The 21045-nt window shown below is 48.5% G+C and overlaps 1 protein-coding gene across 1 annotated transcript in view; it reads left to right on the forward strand.

The window, feature by feature from the left end:
- The window catches only part of NRAP (nebulin related anchoring protein), a 95075-nt gene that overhangs the window by 49672 nt on the left and 24358 nt on the right, over window positions 1-21045 (forward strand). The window contains exons 13-26 of the mRNA XM_083150242.1: window positions 554-661; window positions 1070-1177; window positions 2224-2322; window positions 3155-3259; window positions 3653-3760; window positions 4075-4176; window positions 4264-4461; window positions 4709-4813; window positions 9083-9181; window positions 11341-11445; window positions 13236-13343; window positions 18332-18643; window positions 19755-19859; window positions 20867-20965. Of these exons, the coding sequence (XP_083006368.1) occupies window positions 554-661; window positions 1070-1177; window positions 2224-2322; window positions 3155-3259; window positions 3653-3760; window positions 4075-4176; window positions 4264-4461; window positions 4709-4813; window positions 9083-9181; window positions 11341-11445; window positions 13236-13343; window positions 18332-18643; window positions 19755-19859; window positions 20867-20965 (1761 nt within the window). The remainder of the gene's footprint in view (window positions 1-553; window positions 662-1069; window positions 1178-2223; window positions 2323-3154; window positions 3260-3652; window positions 3761-4074; window positions 4177-4263; window positions 4462-4708; window positions 4814-9082; window positions 9182-11340; window positions 11446-13235; window positions 13344-18331; window positions 18644-19754; window positions 19860-20866; window positions 20966-21045) is intronic.

Genomic DNA, 21045 nt, shown 5'->3' on the forward strand with positions numbered 1-21045 from the left:
TCACATATGCGTGCACGTTCCACATCATTCGATGGTCGCTGACCATCGATGCAAGTGAGTGTTCCCCTGCACGCTGCAAATGAATGTGCATGTAAAACATCCATTTGCAGCCAGTGTGATGGAACGCTCCTTGCGAATGGGAGACGGTGTACCACCTTTCGCAAGGCGGGGTTAGGTTGACACGCAAGGATGCAAATTTGCATCCGAGTGAATAAACCAGAATAAGCCTCAAAGAGCTTACTTTTATTAGTAAGGTGAAACCCAGTGTCCATTATAACGGACTGGGAAAAGGACCAAAATATATCTACCAACAAGACACTGTAGTGAGATGATTTCGAAGTATCTGATCCCGCTCACCAGGGAATCCTCACTCTGACCGATTTCTACCATCGGCCGCTGCAGACTCCGGCTTCACTGCCGACACGCTCTGCAGACGACGGAGCGTCGGCCAATATGCCACCATATATTAAGGCCACAGAGGACCTGGCATATGATACACGCCGGCGGTCCTCTAACCACAGGAACAAATGGTGTACTTCTTCCCTTCTCCCAGCTGAAATACAAAGAGAAGTACCAGATGCAGATGAAAGGGCACTACGAAGGGGTTGGCATGGACAGACGCACGTTACATGCCATGAAGGCCGGGACCCTAGCCAGCAACGTAAGTACATACCACAGGCCTGACACTAGGACAATGTCACCAACGTCTATGTTTTGGGGGGCTCATTCACGGTACAGGCATAGGTCATAATAGTCACACATTGACTACATTGCAATACATATAATTGTATCCTGTGTATAACAGGGGAATAGAGATTATATGGATGGTATCAACGTTGTATAATGTATGTATGTAAGGTATATACAGGGTATTTAATGGGTGTATATGGAGAATACTGTATATGGAGGGTGTATAATGATTGAGTACGGAAGGTATGTGTGTGTGTGTGTGTATATGTATATATATATATATATATGTGGTAGGTACTTTCAGTATGAGTACAGATGGCTTCCTCCTCTGTTTGTGGAATATATATATGATACTGAAAATATTCTGTGTGTCCTGCAGATAAACTACAAGTCTGACAAACATGACCACACAGACGGGGAATATAATTACCCAGCAACACTGGCCCCGTCCTACCAGACCACAAAGAAGCTGGTTCCGTTAAAAGATGTAAGTTACACACTGCCTAGGCTACTGATTTATTTATTGGCCCATGTTCCTGCTGCCTCCATTCCCCTCCTCACATCATGTCACTGCCCCTGTCACATGCAGCCCTGTCCTCACTGACACATCACTCATCTCCTGATATACTCTGTGCTGCTGGGGACCCTGCTCCTTCTTCTATATAACTCTCAGTCTGTGGCTTTCTGCTGCCCCCATTCCCCTCCTCACATCATGTCACTGCCCCTGTCACATGCAGCCCTGTCCTCACTGTCATATCATGCATCTCCTGATATACTTTGTGCTGCTGGGGACCCTGCTCCTCCTATATAACTCTCAGTCTGTGGCTTCATGCTGCCCCCATTCCCCTCCTCACATCATGTCACTGCCCCTGTCACATGCAGCTCTGTCCTCACTGACACATCACTCATCTCCTGATATACTCTGTGCTGCTGGGGACCTTGCTCCTCCCACTATATAACTCTCAGTCTGTGGCTTCCTGCTGCCCCATTCCCCTCCTCACATCATGTCACTGCCCCTGTCACATGCAGCCCTGTCCTCACTGACCCATCACTCATCTCCAGATATACTGTGTGCTGCTGGGAATCTCTGTTCCTCGCATGTTACAGTTTGTGAAAAATGACATTTAGGAGCTGGTCAACTATCTCTTTTTGAGATGTAATGAATCTCCCCACCAGTAGTAGTCATTCCACTCTCCACATTAAGCAATATATAATGATTTCCTCCAGCGTCACTAGAGTGTGCTGTCCGAGCATGCTGATATTTGTAGTCCTCCCAGCCACAGTGAGCTTGTCATAATGGGAGACTGATAACCTTTAATGGAAAGGCCTCACAAAGCCGCTTCCCATTATCAGATGATAACAGCCGGATAGCGCAGGAGATGTATCAGCGCAGAACGAGCCCACATAAGGCACTTTGGCGGTGAGAGCTCTTTCAGCAAATTTGCATTTTAATTAGATTAGAAAAGTCCAAACGAGGCAATCTAATTCTCCTGCAATCCAAATCCGTGTTCAAATGGTTATTTCTCCCCGCAGGTAAACTACCGGCAGAGCATTGACAAGCTGAAATACAGCTCTGTAAGCGATACTCCAGAGATGGTCCTGGCAAAGGTTAATGCCCAGCAGCTGAGTGATGTAAGTCGGAGGCCTGTGGTGTTGTGCGCTGATAACAGGAGTCGCCGCTGCCTGCAAATCCCCAGGTCCTGTGCGCGCTGCTGATAATGCCGGATCTCACCAAGCAAATCACCATTGTGTTTAATTGCAGCATAATGTACAAAAAGGGGCCTGTGACACGTGTGCCGGAGTACAGATTGTAGTGTCGCGTATAATACACATGATACACGGGCGATTGTATGCAATACGGCATTGCATTGGATGATGGCATCCGAACTATGGATAATAGCAATTAGGAGACTGTTTAATTGTCCTTCACAAAGCCGTCCCCATATATTGTACATTCATCTAGGTCAGCGGTTGGAGACCACCTGCCAACTGGCGGACGTTACTTACCTTTCAGAACGTGGGCAAAATAACATCGCTCCCACAATGACATCATTCATACTGGGGGCATTCAGACCTGAGGCTGCGTTGATTTGGGGGCCTAGCGAGCAGGGTATCCACCCTGGAATGCCCCCCTGTCTGTCAATCAGGGCAGCGAGCGCCACACCTAATTTCTTGGTGTATAGCAGCATTATTTACGCCTGTATGTTCCTGATCAGTGGCAGGAATCGGATGTACCGCATTGTGGATGCTGTGCTTAGTCTACCCCGCCGTTTGATTGAAAATGGCCGGGGAACCGGGACATGGTGTTCTGAGAGGTGCTCTTTGGCGCAACTAAAGCCACAGTATAAAAAGACACAGCTGTAGATCCGTTCTCCATTCTTCTCTTCGTATTTGTATACACCTGTATTAACGTTGCTTGTGTTATATTAATAATTATTTTATTTAGTAATGATGGTTTTCTCAGTTGAATTACAGAGCGGACTACGAGAAATCCAAGACGCACTATACGCTCACGCAGGATGTACCCGAGATGGTGAAAGCGAGGGCGAATGCTGATCTCTATAGTGAGGTAAATACAATCATACTGATCCCTGGCCACCTGGCAACAGGTTTTAGCTATTTACAACTCATTCCATATTGTATTTATTAACAGTTTCTTATATAGCGTAGCAAATTCCGTTGCGCTTTACAATTAGAAACAGGGATAAAAAAACTGGGTAGTAACAGACAGTCAAAAAGGTTGGAGGGCCCTGCTCGCAAGCTTGATAATTGATAGACAAATGATAAATGGTCTCCAACCTATCGTGTGTTTGAAAAAAATGACAGTTTGGAGTTGGTTGGCTGGATCACCATTTTTCATATGCAGAGTTTTAAATAGCTAAAACTCATTGATAACTGGTAATAGTGATTGGCGGAATGAAAAAAGTGATCAGGATTTACGGTATTTGATCTTTCTTTGTAGAACAAGTATAAGGAAGACTGGAGGAAGAGCAAAGGTCAGGCCTTCGAGATGAACCTGGACTCCATGGCCATCATTTCTGCTAAAGCGTCGGGAGACATTGCAAGTGATGTACGTGAGGTGTATGGGATGCTCGTCCCCGTTCCGTCACCTGAGCAGAAGAGTTGTGGTCCTACAGAATTTGAAGCTTGAGGGTTCTATCATTCCCTCTCCCTGTTACTTTGTCTTATTGCTCCAAACTATTTTGTCTAAGGTCTTCACAAAAGCCTGTCCAGATTTTAATGTTCTCCTTTGGACCTCAACAAATTACCTCAGATTTCATTCTCTTTTTTTATTTTATTTTTGTTTTTATTGCCCCATGCGCATTGTCCTTGAGATGACCTTGGTGACCTTCGTGTGTCTCCTAACTACTCCTTCTTCTCTAGATCAAGTACAGGGAGGAGTATGAAAGGAACAAGGGGAAGGCGGCAGCCAATAGTGACTCCAGGCTACTGCACTCTATGCAAGTCGGAAAGCTGAGCAGTGAGGTAGTGGAACCATCCATGGAGTGCACCAGAAACTCGACAGGGCCTTCATGAGAGCTCCGTAATCGCAAGACTCTAATTATGTTCTAGGTCACCTACAAGAAAGATTTTGAGGAGAGCAAGACGCATTTCCATTTGCCGATGGATATGGTGAACATCAAGCACGCCAAGAAAGCCCAGGCCTTGGCCAGCGAGCTGGATTACCGTAAGAAGCTCCACGAGTACACCATATTGCCTGAGGACATGAAAGTGACGTGGGCAAAGAAGGCCTATGGCCTCCAGAGTGAGGTGAGAAGTTATTTTCACAACATGAGGACAAATAAAGATAAAGGTGTCCAACCGTCAGTAAATTTCCTGACAGCTAAATATGGGCCACTGTCTATACTGGGTGGGAGTAGCGGTGACTGCACAGTCAGGAGAGATTCTGACTCATTTTGAGCCACGCGTTTTGCCAATCCTGATCCTAACATTGAAGATTTGTTTTCTCTTACATTTGCCCTCAGTCAGGTTTGATGTGTGAATTCTTCTGTTCCAGCGCCAGTACAAAGCAGACCTGGAGTGGATGAGGGGTGTCGGGTGGGTCGCGGAAGGCAGCGTGAACGTGGAACAGGCAAAGAAAGCCGGGGATCTATTCAGTGAGGTGAGTGGAAGGCATTCAGCTTCCTCCAGGATAATAAGGGATGAGCCTATTGCTGAGTATATAGGATAGGTGCAAATGGGATTCTGTGGCTTTAGTAAAACATCTCCACTATATCAACGAGTGATAAAACTCATTGGGAACAATAAAACTCGTTGTGTATGATAAATGGTGCTTCAGCTAATCAGCTCCCAACTGTCATTTTCCCCCAAATGTAACCTGTAATTTGACAGTTAGGAGCTGATCGGGTGGTATCTCTCTCCACGTTATCTCTCACTAAGGCTCAGTACATAGACCTTAAACCCCGAATGTGATTGTGTATATGTCCTTGTGACTCTCAGCTGCACCTCTCGGTGTGTGAGATGCAGGGCCGGCTCTACCATTAGGCAGCTTTAGGCAGCTGCCTAGGGTGCCGGGACCTGAGGGGGCGCCACCAAGTCTCCAAATCAAAAAAATCAACGATGTCTATGAGGATCCTTGTTGTACTTAATACAGGTGACGGCTGTGGAACCCTCACCTCCATACTTTCCTTTGAGGCAAAGGTAGATAAGGGGAGGTCCTTCAGGGAAAGCAGGGGACTTGCCCACCTTCCTGGGGGGGCTGGGAGGACCACACAATTTTTTTTTTTTTGGGGGGGGGGGGGGGGGGGGGGGGTGTCAGTAAGTTTTGCCTAGGGTGCTGAGAAGCCTTACACCGGCCCTGGGGAGATGGGCTTTGCGAGTGAGCCACACAAATCTCACACTTAGATGCATACTCTCTTGGGAGGTTATCCCCTGCACTGCCGGCAGGTTGGGGCTTCCTAGTAAAGTGTGCAGGATGGGGAGATTACTATGGGAATTGCAGCATTTTACCCCAACTCCTCCAAGGTGACTCGCTAGTTGCAGCATTTTCCAGTGGTGGGGGCCTAATGACATGGAGCCAGGCCCTGCCCTCCTTAATTTATTAGATGTCGGTGCCCTTGATCGGATCATACAATTAAAGAGACAGTGTGCACTGCAGAAAGGGTTGTGGTATCACGAGGAAGGGGCATGGCCACACAAGGGTACAGGGAGATTGTGGGTGACTACGGAGGCAGGGGTGATAAGGAGATAGTGAGTGACTGGGGAGGCAGTGATGACAGGGAGATAGTGGGTGTCTGGGAGGCTGGTGTATTAGGGAGATAGTGGGTGTCTGGGAGGCTGGTGTAACACTGATGACAGGAAGATAGTGGGTGTCTGTGGAGGTAGGGGTGACATGGAGATAGTGGGTGACGGGGGAGACAGTGGTGACAGGGAGATGGTGGGTGTCTAGGGAGGCAGGGGTAACGGGGAGATAGTTGGTGTCTGGGAGGCAGGGGGTGACATGGGTGTCTGGGGAGACAGTGGTGACAGGGAGATGGTGGGTGTCTAGGGAGGCAGGGGTAACGGGGAGCTAGTGGGTGTCTGGAAGGCAGTGGTGACAGGGAGATAGTGGGTGTCTGGAGAGGTTGGTGTAACACTGATATAGTGGGTGACAGGGAGATAGTGGATGGCTGGAGAGAAACTGGTGAAAGGGAGATGGTGGGTGTCTGGGGAGGTAGGGGTGACATGGAGATAGTGGGTGACTGGGGAGACAGTAGTGACGGGGAGATAGTGGGTGTCTGGGGAGGTTCGTGTAACACTGATATATAGTGGGTGACAGGGAGATAGTGGATGACTGGGGAGACAGTGGTGACAGGGAGATGGTGGGTGTCTGTGGAGGTAGGGGTGACATGGAGATAGTGGGTGACTGGGGAGACAGTGGTGACAGGGAGATGGTGGGTGTGTAAGGAGGCAGATGTGACAGGGAGATAGTGGGTGTCTGCAAAGCTGGTGTAATAGGGAGATAGTGGGTGATTGGGGAGGCAGGGTGTGACATGGGTGTGTAGGGAGGCAGAGGTGACATGGAGATAGTAGGTGACTGGGGAGACAGCAGTGACAGGGAGATGGTGGGTGTCTAGGAGGCTGGTGTAACAGGGAGATAGGGGGTGACTGGGGAGGCAGTGGTGACAGGGAGACTGGGGAGACAGTGGTGACAGGGAGATGGTGGGTGTCTAGGGAGGCAGGGGTAACGGGGAGCTAGTGGGTGTCTGGAAGGCAGTGGTGACAGGGAGATAGTGGGTGTCTGGAGAGGTTGGTGTAACACTGATATAGTGGGTGACAGGGAGATAGTGGATGGCTGGAGAGAAACTGGTGAAAGGGAGTGGGTGTCTGCAAAGCTGGTGTAATAGGGAGATAGTGGGTGTCTGGGAGGCTGGTGTAATAGGGAGATAGTGGGTGTCTGGGAGGCTGGTGTAATAGGGAGATAGTGGGTGATTGGGGAGGCAGAGGGTGACATGGGTGTCTGGGGAGGAAGGGGTGACATGGAGATAGTAGGTGACTGGGGAGACAGCAGTGACAGGGAGATGGTAGGTGTCTAAGAGGCTGGTGTAACAGGGAGATAGTGGGTGACTGGGGAGGCAGTAATGACAGGGAGATAGTGGGTGTCTGGGGAGGTTGGTGTAACACTGATATAGTGGGTGGCGGGGAGGTTGGTGTAACACTGATATAGTGGGTGGCAGGGAGATAGTGGGCGACTGAGGAGACAGCGGTGACAGGGAGATAGTGGGTGTCTGGGAGGCTGGTGTAATAGGGAGATAGTGGGTGACTGGTGAGACAGCAGTGACAGGGAGATGGTGGGTGTCTGGGAGGCAGATGCGACAGGGAGATAGTGGGTGACTGGGGAGGCAGTTCAATAGAACTCCCAACTTACTAAATTACCCCTAAGGTTCTCCCGGAGAGAAGACCTCAAAGCACAATTTTGTGTAACTGCGCCTTGTTCTGAGTAGTACAGACCTCACCATTGTTGGGGCTGCAAAAATAATTGGGCCCAAATCACCTCTTGGATTTCCATAGTTCTCCGCTGAGTGGGAGGATTAATATATATAACAATAAGACCTCTGTGACTGATGGGGGCAGGGCTGCCGCCAGAAATTGCGGGGCCCGGGACTGTCAAAATCCCTGGCCCCCCTCCCTTCCCCTACCAGCCCCCCCGCCGTGTATTGAATGCATACCTGTGACCTGCGGCACCCCAGCTCATCCTCCCTGGCATGTTGGGCGCCCACACTGTAAGCCACGCGATGACGTCACACCACGCACGGCTTACAGTGTGGGCGCCCAGCATTCCTGTTTATGTCCCCGGGCAGCAGGCAGCAGGAGGATCGGGCCGGGCGGGGCCTGGGGGACTGCTGCGTATGTGCAGCGGGCTGCGAAGGACCCACGGCCTGCTGCTGTGAAGTGGGGGATGGTGACCCATGGGCGAGGGGTAGGTGAATGGGTGTGCTGGCGTTCTGCTGCCCGGGCCCTATCCTCTGTCAGAGCGGCGGAGCCCGGGAGAGTTGTCCCCATAGCACCCCCCTGTCCATGGCCCTGGATGGGGGCGCTAGGAGCATCACGTTGCTGGCAGTGCCACATGTAGTAGTAGTAGTAGTAGTAGTACGTTTATTTATAAGGCGCCGCAAAGTGTCCGCAGCGCCGTACATAGCAAGCAAAAAAAAATTACGAGGTAACGTACAGGGTGTGTTGAAAAATACAGTATAAATAGGGGTATAGCTGGTAGAACTAAAATCAGCATCAGTTCAGAAGTAGGTGTCAAAATTGTCGAGGAGACTGAAGGAAGGGAAGAACAGGACAGGAGCACAGGTGAGGTAATGAGGTAGGGTGAGTACGTGAGGAAGGAGGGCCCTGCTCATAAGAGTTAACATACTAAAAATAGGTGGGTGGACGAACGAAAAACAATAGGATAAGTAGGAACGGAGGCAGGATAGGAGGATCAAAAGAGGTTAGGAGGAGGGATAGGCTAGTCGAAAAAAGTGTGTTTTAAGGGAGCGCTTGAAGGAGGTAAGGGAATCAGAAAGCCTGATGGGTGGCGGGAGGTTGTTCCAGTGTAGGGGGGCAGCGCGAGAGAAGTCTTGGACACGGGAGTGGGAGGAGGTGATTAGGTGAGAGGTCAGTCGGCGGTCAGTGATGGAGCGAAGAGGACGGGAGGGAGTGTGGATAGAGATCAGTGAAGAGAGGTAAGGAGCGGTGGAGGAGGAGAGAGCCTTGTAGGTGGTGGTGAGGAGTTTAAAGAGAACTCGGAAAGGAATGGGGAGCCAGTGAAGAGATAGACAGAGGGGGGAGGCGGAGGTAGAGCGGCGGGAGAGGAAGATGAGCCTAGCAGTAGTAATTTTCGGGATCCTGCTGGAGAATGTTTGGGATCTACAGATGCAAAAGGTTTAATTTTCGGTCATTTCAGAAAAAGTATCGTCAGAAAGCCGACACGCTGAAGTTCACCAGCGTCGCCGACAGCCGGCAGATTCAGCACGCCAAGAAGAGCCAGGAGCTGCAGAGTGATGTGAGTAGACTCTAATTATGGAGAGATGCCGGGGAACAGGTGTCCGGCCCGGTGTAACAGGAGAACGGGCGGCTGGGAATAGATCAGACCTTGTGCTTACTGGATGTTCTATCTGACTTCCCTGGAAAAGTCTCTATTAGAATGTCTTAAGGTGGCCATACATCAGAAAGATATTGTACCCAATCATACAATCTCAATTGATTGTAAGATGGATTGTATGCAGATTGTGTGCACATCTTATGTACACAATCATACAATCAATCAGCAGATGGATTGTATGACTGATTGTATGATGGATTGTATGCGGATTGTATGCACATCTTGTATACACAATCATGCTGTAGATGGATTGTATGACTGATTGTATGATGGATTGTATGCAGATAGTGTGTCCAAAAACCACCAAGGACTGCCGGGATTTCAAGGGAAATTGTACACAATCATGAGTACAATCGATCTTAAGATCGATCTTTCTGATGTATGGCCAGCTTTACTGTATCTTCTTAGTTCCAATCCCTCTCACTACAAGCAGCCTCTGCACTCTACTGGTGCAATGGCAAGGTGGGATTTCACAAGAGTGGGGCAGCGTCTACCAGATTGCTATCCGCTGCAAATTCGCTCAGCAGCGAACAGGCCTGAATCGGTCCCATTGTTAGTAGCAAATGCTGACGTTTATTGTAATCCGAGCAGAGGACTGAATCCTCCAGCTCCATGTGTTACGCTGCGTTTACAATCACCATAATCTGTTATACAAGAGGGTGATGTGTATTAAGCTGGCCGTACACCAGTACGATTTGGGCGCAATTCACCCGATTTCGACGGATTGCACCAAAAAATTTGGGCGAAAAGTGCCAAATCGTACGTGTTTTATCACCGATTCCGGTCCGATCCGCTTCTCGTGCTCATCGGAGCTGGAGATCGCAAGTGATGCACCGGCGATTTATTGGATCCCCCCAGCACTTACTGGGGTTGCATACGATACATCGTATGCAAAGGATTGCATACAGTCATAGGCACCAACAGGCCATGCGGGCTCCGTTAAAATGAAGCGGGCGTGGTCCCACCCCCTGCCAGAGGCCGTGCCCGCTGAGCATGCACCCTCCATTTTACCGTGAAAAATAAATTAGATGCAGAGAGAGAGAGAGAGAGAGAGGGGGAGAGAGGTAGAGAGAGAGAAGGCTGCAGCTGTGTCTCTCCGCAGCTCCGCAGACAGCACTGAGCAGCGGGTGCTGAGCTGGCGAGAGAGGCTTTACAGCGGCAGCAGCCTGTCATCTCTCTCCCCACTGACTGGCTCCCTACAAATAGGGAGGGGGGAGCCAGACCCGGGCCTGGGTATAAAAGTACCCGCTCCCCCACCTTGACGCCACTGCATACGGTGTATCGTATACGATCCTCTAGCCCACAGCGATCATGGGTTAAAGTGGGGGGAACGGTGAGGTGTAACCAGTTCAATCTCTATACACTGCACAGTAATTCCAACAGAAAAGCATTATAGTTTGCAGAGGGGTGCGAGAAACCCTTCCACTGGCCCTGGGGAGGGGGGTAATTAGGGGGCAGAGCCTGGGAAATGAGTTCCCTCTCCAGAATCACTTTAAGCCCTGTGGCCAATGGGCCTGATTCTGGTTCACTCGCAAAAGTGTGTTTTTATACTGACTGCAATCTAACAGTGTAACAATAAAGCCGCAAGTATTTACCCTGCACAGAAACAAAATAACTGCCCCAAATCTAACTCTCTCTGCACCTAGAGAGAGAATTTGTCTTTGCGAGTGAACCAGAATCAGGCACATATGTATTATCATTGAGGGACAATAACACCAGTCCTTATATATATATATATATAAATGTATTATCCTAAATCATTGTTCCCAACTCCAATCCTCAGGGAATCCTAGCAGTGCGTGTTTTCCAACTCTCCTTGTTGGATTACCAGTATATTCATATTTAAAAGTCCAAGGAGACCTGGTGTACATGCTCCTGGTAAAGTCCAAGGAGACCTGGAAAACATGGACCGTTAGAGATCTGTGGGGATCAGACGCGGGGAACACTGAACAAACCATGAAAGAATATATATCTTCTGGGACGTCACCCTGGAGAGGTGCAGCCCGGAGATTTCGGTTTGTGGCCCTGAATAACCCCATTTTCTGATGTCTCGCTTGCAGGTCGCATATAAATCCAGCACAGAGAATCTCCTCCATCATTACACAATGCATAGCGACGAACCGGTGTTCCAGCAAGCCAGAATCAACGCGGCCAACCTGAGCGAGGTGACCGTCCACCCGCTGTACTTACACCATGTCGTGGACTCGGGTCCTATAACAGTGTCACAGCGCATCATAGTCATGTGACAGGCGTAACAGTGTGTGCGTGTGTGTGTGTGTAGTCACCTGACATTGCTGGGTGTGAACCCCAAAGCGTGTCAGTCCTTAATCAGCACCTCCCCCACCAATATTTCATGTGTTACTGTAAACAAGTACATTTACTAAGGTGGGATGTTGCCCATAGTAACCAAATCCGATTCTATCTATTATCTTCTAGAACAGGCATGTACAAACTTTGGCCTTCTGGCTGTTGTGAAACTACACATCCCAGCATGCCTTGCCATAGTTTTAAGCATTCCGTAATAGATAAACTGTGGCAAAGAATGATGGGACTTATAGTTTCACAACAGCTGGAGGGCTATAGTTTGGTAAGAAGTACATTGTCCAGCGTTTCTATGGGTGCGCTCACAAAAAGCTGGGCGTTCTCCTACTTCTGACCCCTGCCCGCCCATCCGGGAGCGAACGCATCGATGAGTGTGAGACTTGCCAAATGCGTTCGCTCCGGGGATTTGCACTTGCGAATATTTGCGCATGCGCAAACCCCAGACATCGGTCGGGGAAGCGAATTTGGGTCTGAATCACCCCCTTAGTAAATTAACCCGATATCAAAACACTTCCGGGTGCTTTTCCAAAAACCGAAACCAAAACACGTTATTAAAAATGAAACCCAAAACACGAGACTCCTTTATAGAGGTCTCACATATAGATCATTATGGGCCTAATTCAGCTTGGATCACTATTTGGGGAATTCACATTTTTGGGGATCAGGTCTGAATCGGGCTATGGGATTCCGGAACACCAGCAGTCCTGGCGACTCTGACCGTATTTATAAAGCTGTCAATCAGCGGGGGCTCCCGAGGCGGGGCTGCAGCACAGTCTGGGACTCAGCCAGCGAGTCCCAGACGTTGATGTATGGCAGCGTTTGGGGTGACAGTTGGTGTGGATAACCAATTTGAATTTTGGACTGTGCTGCGGCCCCCACATCTGGATCCGCCACTGCAAATATTTAAAAGGCAAATCCTGATTGGTTTTACCTGTTAAATTATTGTTGCTTTAAAAATGTGCTTGTGCCTGAATCTCCCAGTGTCCCGTTTATAAGTAGACATAAATCCAACTGTAGAAAGCAGATTTGAACCTTGACAAAATAAGGGCTGTGCGGAAACGTTGTCAGATTTATAATGAGTGGACAGATGTGGGGTCGGGAAGGGGAGACGCACCTGGGCCGGTACTAAATCACAGTGTAAAAATGGAATTGGTATGGAATCTCTGCGGTCAAAATCCTGATGCCGGAATCCTGAACGCCGAAATCCCGACAAGGGGGGGACGTGTATCGCCCCCTCCCCCCCCCCCCCCCCTGCGAGCTCGCTGCGCTCGACACACTAATCTATCTGTCTGGGGATTCCGACCGCCGGGAAAGTGACTGCATCCCGTAAAAATAACGCAGTCTATGCGTAATACACGCAGAGCAGCCAGTACAGTATATTCCCTGCATGCTATATATAATGCACCCCATACATCACAGCATTGTTATCCAGGTGGCCCAGTGGGATCACAGAGTGACCCCAGTAACGTAATGTTAAATGATGATGATCAGGATGACTGGGCAGTGGCCCCAAAATGTAAAGCACGTTGGTCCCGCAAAGAGCCGATGGGCATAAACGCTTGCTGGTACCCGGCGGGTATAGCTGCAGTCCCCTCCTTTATATACTATTGTCTCATTCTATCTTGTTGTGCAGAAGTTGTACAAGAGCAGGTGGGAGAAGCAGAAGGAGAAAGGATTTGAGCTGCGCCTGGATTCCTTGTCCATCCTCACAGCCAAGGCGAAACGTGACCTGGCCAGCGATGTGAGTACGACCAACGCCCCCGCTGTTCCTGGAACTAGAACCTGGATAGTCCCAGGATACCATTTGTACAGATGCTTGTGTTACATGATAGCCCCCTCCCCCTATACGCTGCCCCCGCATATCACACTGATCTGTGGTCTGTCAGGTGCTGTAAGAGGGATCTCTGTATCTGACCACACTCTGCTTCCTCAGATACATACGATACAGGGGGCATTATATTTAGCTCTGCCTTTCCCATTTCGGTAGTTGGTGTCTGTGTGGGGAACTTCTATAAAACCTCTGAATAGACTTCAATAACGACATCGCCACCTGGTGGTCACAGAGCAGACTGACCAAATTGTTAAACAGGTGGAAGAAAATCATAGTTTATGAGGTTATTCTTATCTCATGTATGAAACCATCCGTATTGTATCCACATTAAGAGATTAAAGTGCAGAATCTCCAGCCCATACTGTAGTGCAGCACTGTTATGTAGTGTCTCTAGCCCATACTGTAGTGCAGCGCTGCTATGTAGTGTCTCCAGCCCATACTGTAGCACAGAGCTGTTATGTAGTGTCTCCAGCCCATACTGTAGTGCAGCGCTGTTATGTAGTGTCTCCAGCCCTTACTGTAGCATAGAGCTGTTATGTAGCGTCTCCAGCCCATACTGTAGTGCAGCACTGTTATGTAGTGTCTCCAGCCCATACTGTAGTGCAGCGCTGCTATGTAGTGTCCTACAGCCCATACTGTAGCACAGAGCTGTTATGTAGTGTCTCCAGCCCATACTGTAGTGCAGCGCTGTTATGTAGTGTCTCCAGCCCATACTGTAGTGCAGCGCTGTTATGTAGTGTCTCCAGCCCTTACTGTAGCATAGAGCTGTTATGTAGTGTCTCCAGCCCATACTGTAGTGCAGCACTGTTATGTAGTGTCTCCAGCCCATACTGTAGTGCAGCACTGTTATGTAGTGTCTCCAGCCCATACTGTAGTGCAGCGCTGTTATGTAGTGTCTCCAGCCCATACTGTAGTGCAGAGCTGTTATGTACTGTCTCCGGCCCATACTATAGTACAGAGCTGTTATGTAGCGTCTCCAGCCCATACTGTAGTGCAGCGCTGTTATGTATTATCTCCAGCCCATACTGTAGCGCAGCGCTGTTATGTAGTGTCTCCGGCCCATACTGTAGTACAGAGCAGTTATGTAGTGTCTCCAGCCCATACTGTAGTGCAGCGATTTTATGTAGTGTCTCCAGCCTATACTGTAGTGCAGCGCTCTTATGTAGTGTCTCCGGCCCATACTGTATCACAGAACTGTTATGTAGTGTCTCCAGCCCATACTGTAGTGCAGCGCTGCTATGTAGTGTCCTACAGCCCATACTGTAGCACAGAGCTGTTATGTAGTGTCTCCAGCCCATACTGTAGTGCAGCGCTGCTATGTAGTGTCCTACAGCCCATACTGTAGCACAGAGCTGTTATGTAGTGTCTCCAGCCCATACTGTAGTGCAGCGCTGTTATGTAGTGTCTCCAGCCCTTACTGTAGCATAGAGCTGTTATGTAGTGTCTCCAGCCCATACTGTAGTGCAGCACTGTTATGTAGTGTCTCCAGCCCATACTGTAGTGCAGCACTGTTATGTAGTGTCTCCAGCCCATACTGTAGTGCAGCGCTGTTATGTAGTGTCTCCAGCCCATACTGTAGTGCAGAGCTGTTATGTACTGTCTCCATCCCATACTGTAGTGCAGCGCTGTTATGTATTGTCTCCGGCCCATACTATAGTACAGAGCTGTTATGTAGCGTCTCCAGCCCATACTGTAGTGCAGCGCTGTTATGTATTATCTCCAGCCCATACTGTAGCGCAGCGCTGTTATGTAGTGTCTCCGGCCCATACTGTAGTACAGAGCAGTTATGTAGTGTCTCCAGCCCATACTGTAGCGCAGTGCTGTTATGTAGTGTCTCCGGCCCATACTGTAGTACAGAGCAGTTATGTAGTGTCTCCAGCCCATACTGTAGTGCAGCGCTTTTATGTAGTGTCTCCAGCCTATACTGTAGTGCAGAACTGTTATGTAGTGTCTCCAGCCCATACTGTAGCATAGAGCTGTTATGTAGCTTCTCCAGCCCATACTGTAGGGCAGCGCTGTTCTCTAGCATCTCCGGACCATACTGTAGCGCAGTTCCAGCACACACACATTATAGATGGAGGCAGTTCCAGCACACACACATTATAGATGGAGGCAGTTCCAGCACACACATTATATATGGAGGCAGTTCCAGCACACACACATTATAGATGGAGGCAGTTCCAGCACACACACATTATAGATGGAGGCAGTTCCAGCACACACATTATATATGGAGGCAGTTCCAGCACACACACATTATAGACGGAGGAAGTTCCAGCACACACACATTATAGATGGAGGCAGTTCCAGCACACACACATTATAGATGGAGGCAGTTCCAGCACACACACTATAGATGGAGGCAGTTCCAGCACACACACATTATAGATGGAGGCAGTTCCAGCACACACATTATAGATGGAGGCAGTTCCAGCACACACATTATAGATGGAGGCAGTTCCAGCACACACATTATAGATGGAGGCAGTTCCAGCACACACATTATAGATGGAGGCAGTTCCAGCACACACACATTATAGATGAAGGCAGTTCCAGCACACACACATTATAGATGGATGTAGTTCCAGCACACACACATTATAGATGGAGGCAGTTCCTGCACACACACACATTATAGATGGAGGCAGTTCCAGCACACACATTATAGATGGAGGCAGTTCCAGCACACACATTATAGATGGAGGCAGTTCCAGCACACACATTATAGATGGAGGCAGTTCCAGCACACACATTATAGATGGAGGCAGTTCCAGCACACACACACACACACATTATAGATGGAGGCAGTTCCAGCTCACACACATTATAGATGGAGGTAGTTCCAGCACACACATTATAGATGGAGGTAGTTCCAGCACACACATTATAGATGGAGGCAGTTCCAGCGCACACATTATATATGGAGGCAGTTCCAGCACACACACATTATAGATGGAGGCAGTTCCAGCACACACACATTATAGATGGAGGCAGTTCCAGCATACACACATTATAGATGGAGGCAGTTCCAGCACACACACATTATAGATGGAGGCTGTTCCAGCACACACACACATTATAGATGGAGGCTGTTCCAGCACACACACACATTATAGATGGAGGCTGTTCCAGCACACACACACATTATAGATGGAGGCAGTTCCAGCACACACATTATAGATGGAGGCAGTTCCAGCACACAAACATTATAGATGGAGGCTGTTCCAGCACACAGATTATAGATGGAGGTAGTTCCAGCACACACATTATAGATGGAGGCAGTTCCAGAACACATAGATGGAGGCAGTTCCAGCACAGACACATTATAGATGGAGGCAGTTTCAGCACAGACACATTATAGATGGAGGCAGTTCCAGCACACATACATTATAGATGGAGGCAGTTCCAGCACAGACACATTATAGATGGAGGCTGTTCCAGCACACACACACATTATAGATGGAGGCAGTTCCAGCACACACACATTATAAATGGAGGCTGTTCCAGCACACACACACATTATAGATGGAGGCTGTTCCAGCACACACACACACATTATAGATGGAGGCAGTTCCAGCACACACATTATAGATGGAGGCAGTTCCAGCACACAAACATTATAGATGGAGGCCGTTCCAGCACACACATTATAGATGGAGGCAGTTCCAGCACACATAGATGGAGGCAGTTCCAGCACAGACACATTATAGATGGAGGCAGTTTCAGCACAGACACATTATAGATGGAGGCAGTTCCAGCACACATACATTATAGATGGAGGCAGTTCCAGCACACACACATTATAGATGGAGGTAGTTCCAGCACACACATTATAGATGGAGGCAGTTCCAGCACACACATTATAGATTTAGGCAGTTCCAGCACACACATTATAGATTTAGGCAGTTCCAGCACACACACATTATAGATGGAGGCAGTTCCAGCGGAATGGGATCATTCGTCAGACTGCATTTAGGTCTACAAGCATTAGGTCTACACCATAAGGTCGACTGGCATTTAGGTCGACCTGACTGAAGGTCAACATGGGTTAGGTCGACGGGGTCATTAGGTCGACGGGGTCATTAGGTCGACATGTGTTAGGTCGACAGGGTCATTAGGTCGAGAGGTATAAGGTCGACAGGGTCATTAGGTCGACAGTGAAAAAGTCGACATTTTTTCAAGTGTCGACAGAGTCAACATAGCACCTCGTCCCCTCGCACGTTCTGGAGCTCCAGAAAGTTGGTGAAGGTAGCATAAAGTCGTATGATGCGTTTCTCCGGTGTCATCAGATAGATAGAAGCCTGTTCCAGCACACACACACATTATAAATAGAAGCCTGTTCCAGCACACACATTATAGATGGAGGCAGTTCCAGCACACACATTATAGATGGAGGCAGTTCCAGCACACACATTATAGATGGAGGCAGTTCCAGCACACACATTATAGATAGAAGCCTGTTCCAGCACACACACACATTATAAATAAAAGCCTGTTCCAGAACACACACATTATATTTAGAAGCTTGTTCCAGAACACCCACATTATAAATAGAAGCCTGTTCCAGAACACACATTATAGATGGAGGCAGTTCCAGCACACACATTATAGATGGAGGCAGTTCCAGCACACACATTATAGATGGAGGCAGTTCCAGCACACACATTATAGATAGAAGCCTGTTCCAGCACACACACACATTATAAATAGAAGCCTGTTCCAGAACACACACATTATAAATAGAAGCCTGTTCCAGAACACCCACATTATAAATAGAAGCCTGTTCCAGAACACACACATTATAGATGGAGGCAGTTCCAGCACACACACATTATAGATAGAAGCCTGTTCCAGCTTACATTATATTTAGAAACCTATCTTCTGTGTGCTCCTTACAGGTAAAGTATAAGGAGGGATATGAGAAGACGAGGGGCAAACTGATTGGGGTGCAGCGTGCGGACGAAGACTCCCAGATGTCCCACTCGCTCCAAATGACCAAAATGCAGAGTAATCTGGAATACAAGCGCGGATTTGAGGACTCGAAGATTCGCTATAACGTGTCCATGGATATGCTAGATATGGCACATGCCACCATGGCCCAAGCCTTAGCCACCGACCGCGGGTACAAGACCTTCCTACACCGGTACAGCGCCCTCCCCACTGACATGAAGGTGCAATGGGCGAGGAAGGCGTACGACCTGCAGAGTGACGTAAGTGTGCCAGGGAGTGATGACAAATACCCAGATCTGAGCACACCACCAGTCTATACACGTACCCCGGGCAGGATGTCATAGGTCATTTCCCATCACTCACAGATAAGCAGGGTGTAACGTCCTAGGAGATCAGCAGCATTGCTCCATTCCAGCCGGCCACTGCCCCACATCTTACACACTGTACCTCCAATCAGGAGCAGCCTCATTTGTTGTGGCTGGTTTAAAATGACCAGAGATAAAGTACCAACCGCACAGCTCCTAACTGTCATTTTTTCATACACAGTCTGTAACATGACGTTAGGTGCTGATTGTCTGGCACTTTATCTCTCTCCAACATTTCATAACTCCCCCCCCCCCCTAAAATCATTGTTACGTGACATACTGTGGCAGATTTACGAAATTGTAGAGTAAAGTGGAGAGAGATAAAGTGCCAGCCATACAGCTCCAAACTGTCATGTCACAGGCTGTGGTTAAAAAAAAAATGACAGGAGCTGGTTCATTGGTAGTTTATCTCTCTCCATATTGGGCGGGTGTAATGCTGTCCGAGTTTGGCGACTGTGTTGGATGCTGGGCGAACTCTGACTTTGTTTTGTTAAAGGGGCAATCACTTACAAGGCGTGGTTTCACCCTGTAAGCGATTGCTCCTTTAAAAAAACGTCCTGCAGATGCTCAGTAATACATCCCACCAATGGGACCGCATATTGCAATACGATCCAGAATGATAAGATCCCGCCCAGATCGCACTGAATATGTGATCTGTGATAAATGAGCCCCATACTGGCATGCAAGGGCGTAACTACCATAGGTGCAAGGGGTGCAGTTGTTGCTATGGGGCCCATCTTTGCTGTCTAAGTGATATTTTTTACATACAATTATCACCATCAGTTGCTAAATGGGGGCCCTTTCAAACTTTTGCTATGGGGCCTACGAATAACCAGTAACGCCCCTGCTGGCATGTGCCTATTTTTCACCAGCAGCATAATACAAATCCCTGGTCATATATGTAATTATATATTTTGGGACATGTGCATCTTTTCCACCGAGCCGTTGTTGGAAGGAAATACAGCCTGTGCAGTGTACTGTACCCCCCTATCCATCGCTCTTACAGAACCAGTATAAATCCGACCTGAAGTGGATGAGAGGAGTTGGCTGGATAACGGCGGGGTCGCTGGACGTGATGCAGGCGAAGAAAGCGGGCGAGCTTATCAGTGAGGTGAGACCCCGACAGCCACACCAATGGCAACCCTAATAACTGGTATCTATCACTGGGATGCGGTCATTTGGTCCACAGCATGATGGTCAACAGTCATTAGGTCGACACCATTAGGTCGACATGGTTCTAGGTCAACATGGGAAAAGGTCGACATGGTTCTAGGTCGAAAGGTCATTAGTTCGACAGGTCATTAGTTCGACAGGTCATTAGTTCGACAGTATCAAGGTCGACAGGGGTTTTTTTCAATGTTTTTTGAGCCGACATGTGCCGACAGGTGGTATTTCATGCCCTACCATGCACTAGGGCGTGGTGGGAGAATAAAATAGTGTGCCCGAAGCATTGCGAGCGCAGCGAGGGGATGCAGTGCACTTTAAACTGTGTCCATGCCGACTGTGTTGACATTCGGGTCAAAAAACAGTGAAAAACCCCATGTCAACCTTTTGCCCCCGACTCTGTTGAACTAATGACCTGTCGCACTAATGACCTTTTGACCTAGAACCATGTCAACCTTTTTCCATGTAGACCTTTTCCCCATGTCGACCTAATTACTGTCTACCATCATGCTGTGGACCAAATGATCCCAACCCCTATCACTAAACAATGACAGAGTAACACTGCCCCTTAGTGGTGAAATGATAAAACTGTTTTTGAACACTTTTAATATTACTAATAGAGGCTCCACTACTGAGTCTCACTCATCCATAATCCTTTAAACTGGTACTTTAACAGCATGCTTCAAGTTATACTGCCAACACTGTTACAATGCTTTAAATGGCATTTTTACATTGCCGGCATCATGGTGTCGACATTCTGGTGCCGACAGATACAATGCCACTGACGACACATCAGATCACAACCACCCCTTATATTTTAACCAAGTCACAGCGAGTAGGTTTAGAGCAGCTGGGTCTTTCCCGTGGAAAGTTCAGTAACTTCTGAAAACTGATTTTTGTTTTATAATAAATAAAAACTTCCTAACACTTTGCCCATCCTCTGCCGACGCACAGAAATCCTACAGGCAGCTGCCGTCCGCGCTGCGGTTCACCAGTGTCCAGGATACGCCGGAGATGATCCAGGCCAGAATTAGCTACAACCAGGCAGTAGACGTGAGTTGGGAACTGGGCTGTTAACGTCGATAATATATATACTGTATAAAGTGTGTACATGTATTGCTGACACATGCTAA

The sequence above is a fragment of the Crinia signifera genome, chromosome 6, assembly GCF_055691185.1.
Source record: "Crinia signifera chromosome 6, ASM5569118v1, whole genome shotgun sequence".
In the NCBI taxonomy this organism is placed as follows: Eukaryota; Metazoa; Chordata; class Amphibia; order Anura; family Myobatrachidae; genus Crinia; species Crinia signifera.